Source organism: Oryzias melastigma, linkage group LG11 (genome assembly GCF_002922805.2).
Source record: "Oryzias melastigma strain HK-1 linkage group LG11, ASM292280v2, whole genome shotgun sequence".
Classification (NCBI taxonomy): Eukaryota; Metazoa; Chordata; class Actinopteri; order Beloniformes; family Adrianichthyidae; genus Oryzias; species Oryzias melastigma.
In genome coordinates this window covers 26321397-26326404 of record NC_050522.1, presented here as the reverse complement: position 1 = coordinate 26326404, position 5008 = coordinate 26321397, and the positions used below count along the sequence as shown (strand labels likewise).

The 5008-nt window shown below is 39.3% G+C and overlaps 1 protein-coding gene across 2 annotated transcripts in view; it reads right to left on the bottom strand.

Moving 5' to 3' along the window:
* Positions 1-4489: 4489 nt before the first annotated feature.
* The window catches only part of crabp2b (cellular retinoic acid binding protein 2, b), a 14059-nt gene continuing 13540 nt past the window's right edge, over positions 4490-5008 (bottom strand). For both annotated transcript variants that reach the window (XM_024298335.1, XM_024298334.1), the window contains exon 6: positions 4490-4675. In XM_024298335.1, coding sequence (XP_024154103.1) covers positions 4625-4675 — 51 coding nt within the window. In that variant the 3' untranslated portion in view covers positions 4490-4624. The remainder of the gene's footprint in view (positions 4676-5008) is intronic.

The following is a 5008-nucleotide window of genomic DNA, read 5'->3' as shown; positions in this document are numbered from 1 at the left end:
TGACACCTATATGGCTGACTGTGAAAATCCCAGCAGATCAGCAGTTTCAAAGTCACTTCAATCACCGTTTGTCCCCGTTCTGATGGTCGGTTTGAACTGCAGCAGATCACCTGCAACATGTCTACATGCATTCAGATGCTGCCATGTGATTGGCTATAAATTTGCATTAACGAGCTCTTGGACAGGTGTGTCCAATGAAGAGGCAGGTGAGTTCAGACTAAGCCTCTGTCTGGATCGTTCTGTAGCTCATATTTAACTCTGGGGTTTTGAACAGGAAGGCATCATATCTTCACTTACACTTCATAGAAGTTTAATGTCTCTTAACATTTTTTAAGAGGGTGAATTCAATTTACAATGTTTCATGAATATTCTGTTAGACACAAATGTTGAATTTATTTATGTATTTTTAAATTATTTCCATCATCACCATCTAAAAGTTTAGAAGAAAGGGTTTAAGCTTTTGATGGTTCCAGGACTTGTTGATCTTGGAAAAAGCAGCTGGTTTTCTTTTATAGAAATCTGAAATAAATAAGTTCTCATGTATAAATTTGTTATTTTCAAATATGTAACAAAGTATTTCACAGGATTTCTGCTCAAAGGTTAAAAAAACTAGTTAATAAAAATGTTATTTTTTTCAAAAGAAAAAGACTTAATTAAAAAAATATTTAAAATAATATTTAGAGAATTTGTTGAAATATCAAACAGAAGAATAAAAGTATTTTAACTTTCTGGTCATGTTCTTTTGAGTATTGAAGGATTTTGGTTTGGAATTGTTTTGAATCTTTCTTAATTTTTTACAAAACTTTTTTTTTTTTAGTCTGGCTCCAGAAAAACCCCTAAATAATTTGCTGCTTGATTCAGGATTTGCATCCTGGTGCTGCGTTCAGGTGGAACTGTTCTCATCCAGCATCTTCCAGGAACCAGCAGGTCATTACTTCCTCTTCCAGAAGGTGTCGCTCTTGCACTGATATGACAGCAAATAAACCTTTGAGGTTTATGCAGCTTAGATAATAAAAACCAGATCAGTTTGTTTTAATCCTGGAGTATTAGATCTGCCAAACAGATTTGATCTCAAAAATGTATTTTGTAAAAACCTTTTCCTGTCAGATTGATTTCACGGTCCGACCACAGCTTGTGGAGGTTGAACTTCTCGCGTTTGACCCGGCGGTCACAGGTTAAGCGGCAGCAGATAGGATTACATCTTCAGCTCCAGCATTTCCTACTCATTTCATGGCCTGCTGCCTTAAATCCAGGCTGGACTCTGCGTTCTCTTTCCCGTCGAGTCACATGGGGTCACATGGGAGGAGACAGTCAAAGGATTTTATTGCATATAGGTCAAGGTGACGGCGTCTCAACTGGTTGTGAGGAGAAAACTTCATTTGAGATCCTGAAAAATGTTGTCAAAGTAGAACATCTGGAGCTTAAAATCTGACTTTTAAGCTTTAATTGTTTAAATCTGTGACAGTTTTGTTAAAAACTGTGCAGTAATTATCTCAATGTTTTGTTATAAATCATCAGAAACTGGATTTTTTTCTGTAATTGTCTAAATAATTAAAATAAATGTGTCATAAATGCATCTTTGAGATGCTAAAAAGCTTCATTTCCCAGCAAACTGAAGCTCTGGGCCTTCTTTCTTTGCTTCTCGTCGTCGAGGTTTTGGTTCTCTCTCTGTGTTTGTCAGCGGACTCCTGTGAGCGATGGCTTCCCGTCCACATGGACCTTAAACCAAACTCTGAACCTGGCAACTTAACGGCCCTAAAACCACAGCATTCCTCCTCAGCCAATCCAGCGGCCCGGCGGCTCATGACATCACTGTCTGAGGAATGAACTGGCATAACAGTTGTGTGTGGAAAGTGGCCCGTACGCCCAAAGGAGGGACGGCTTCATCTGGCAGGCAGCTCGTCTGAGCGGAGGCAGGAACTGAGAGGACCTCCGGGGACCGGGTCAGAGTTTGGGTTTCGGGTCATTCTTCCCGTTTTCGGAGGAATTTTCCGACTTCAGTTGAAGTGAGGTGGATGTGTTGCACAAGAAGATGGATTTCACTGAGTAAAAACATCTTTCCTGGCTGTGAAATGTGAACTCAGTCATGTAGGAAAGTCTGAGTGCAAACTTTATTACACCTCAAACTCATCCAGGTGAAACTCGGCCCTCTCCTTCTCTGAACTCATCGTGGTTTCACTCTGAAGAAGGTCCAACGACTAGAAGCTGAAACGCCGCTGATCATCTCACCTGCACAAACTTAGAAGATATCAGGCGACAAAACAGACGTGATTTTCTTTATGCAATCCAGGGGTTGTCAAACTACGGCCCGTGGGCCGGATTTGGCCCCTAAACACTACCAGAGATGAATTTTCTCAATCTGGCTGATTGAGACTCACATAGTGTGATTTTTTTATTCCACTCTACTGCAGTCTGAACTGTGACGGGAGAGGATAGATTAATAAGTGGTTTAATTATTAAAATGTTTTAGTATTACTTTTTCAGTAAAGATTACAGATATTAAATAGAAAAGTTGCATAACCTGCAATAATACTATTGTGAATGCTTCTTGCTGAAAATAGTTGCTGAAGATGCTGAAGCTTTTTGCTGAAAATGGTGACACAATTTACTTTAATTGTTGAGGGAATTTGCTGAAAATGCAAAAGCTATTTGCAAAGTGTTACATTTGCTAAAAGACGGGACATTTAATCCAAGAACTATGAAAGAGTGCTGAAGTTGACCGAAATTTCGGAAAAATTTGTAGTAAAATTCCTTGAAAATCCCTAATATGTGACAATTTTGCAAAAATATTTTGTGTGTTTCTTCAATATGAGCTAAACTCCCAATTAGCATTAAAAAGCCTTAGTAGATACCAAATCAGTCAAAAATGTTAGCATGTTGCTAAATAAAAGCTAAACTCTAAGTAGCCTAAAAAACCCATCCATCCATCTTCTTGGCCGCTTTTTCCCATTCGGGGTCGCGGGGGTGCCGGAGAATATCCCGGCTACTGATGGGCGAAGGCGGGGTTTACCCTGGACAGGTCGCCAGTCTGTCCTAAAAAACCCCAGTTAACAAATTACCTAAAAACATTAGGATGTTGCTGAAATATTAGTTACACTCCAAATTAGCCCAAAAAACTTTAGTAGATGCCAAAAAAGCCAAAAAGCTAGCATATTAGCTAAACTCCAAAATAGTCTAAATTCCTCAGTAAACTAACTTTGTCAAAAATGTTAGCCTGTTGCTAATATAGAAGCTAGACTCCAAATCTTTTGAAGATTGCTTAAAAAAAATGAAAACACAGCTCATGAATTGTTTCTAATTTATAGTTTAGCTTCTATTTTAGCAACAGGCTAATGTTTTTAATTAATTTCGTTTACTGAGAAATTTCGGCTATTTTGGAGTTCAGCTAGTATTTTAGCAACAAGCTAGCTTTTTCTTTTTGATAATTTGACATCTACTAAGGTTTTTTAATGCTAATTTGAAGTTTAGCTCATATTTAAGCAACACACTAAATATTTTTTGCTAAATTGTCATGCATTAGGGATTTTTAAGCTACAAATTTTCAGAAATTTCAGCCAACTTCAGTGCTCTTTCATAGTTCTTTCATGACACTTCAAGTTTTTCAAGATAATTTAACATTTTGCAAACAGCTTTTGCATTTTCAGCAAATCCATTCACCAATTAAAGTAAACTGCGTCACCATTTTCAGCAAAAAGCTTCAGCATCTTCAGCAACTATTTTCAGCAGAAAGCATTCACACAAGCATTAATGCAGGTAATGGAACTTTTCTAGTTTGTTTTCTTGTAAATAAATTTGATAGGATCTCTTTTAATGTTTTTGTTATACATTTTTCCTAATTTACTCTTGTTTTTCCCCTGGACACAAATGGGGCGTAACATGGACTTTCTGGAAAGACAAATGTGTGATTGTTTCACTTTTTCTGTTCGCCTACAAACCGACAGAGGAGAACCGTCGAGTGGCCCCCACAGGATAAAGTTTGGGGCTCCCTGCTGTAATCTGAAACACCTCTGCAGACTCACTGGCTCAGGTTCACTCAGGGTCTCCTGATGATCAGACTATTAATGAAGTGGGAAGAAAACCTGGAAAAACCATCGGAGCCTGGGATTGGAGGGGAAGTCTCCTCAGGAAGTGCCTCAGAAACCCCGAAGGTCCATTTTTCACTTTGAATTTGAAAAACAACTTTAAGTTCAGATCTGGAGTTTGTTGAAGTGGGTCTGAACGTTCAGGACCTCACAGGACTGTGAGAGGATCTCATTCTCCAGTCGTCCTCCTCCGACCATGAACCGTTCTCTCGAGCTCCTTCCTTCACTCCTTTTCCCTCCCCACCCTGCTGCTCCGCCGCTGCTGCCAAACGTTTCATGGAGCAGAATCCTGAAGCGTCTTTTGGGGACTTTCTGTCCAGATCGAGAGCCGCGATGACGGAACGAGTGATGACATGAGGAGAAGACCAGCAGGAAGGGTGTGGAAGCGTCCATGTAAAGCGATCTTCTAGTGACTCATAGAAAACAGTTTATTCACTGTTGAACAGCGTTCAGCTGCACTCGTTTGCAAAGAATAGAATTTATTGGAGGAGAAGAATTAAAGCGAGTAAATGTCAGAAAGCAGAAACATGTTTTGGTGGATCTCATTCTCGTTCGTAGACTCTGGTGCAGACGACCTCGCCGGCAGTCATCGTCTGAAACAAAACAAAGACGGATGAGATGTTTGGCATCACTTCCTGGTGAGACGAACATCTGGCCTTAATAAAGTCCTGGAAACATGGCTTTGTTTGGATGCGGTTGAGTTTGACACGAGAAGAAACTTCTGAGATCGACTCCAAAACAATGAACACATTTGAGTGTAATTTATAGACTTCATTTAAAGTCTCTTGCATTGAAGCAGTTTGGCAGAAATATAGTTTTCAGTAATTAAACTCTGATGTTGCAACGTGCAAACACGAAAATCCACTCTCAGTTCAGCTTAAACAATCTTTTAAAATTCCTTTTTCTTTTTTTGGTAGCAATGAAAC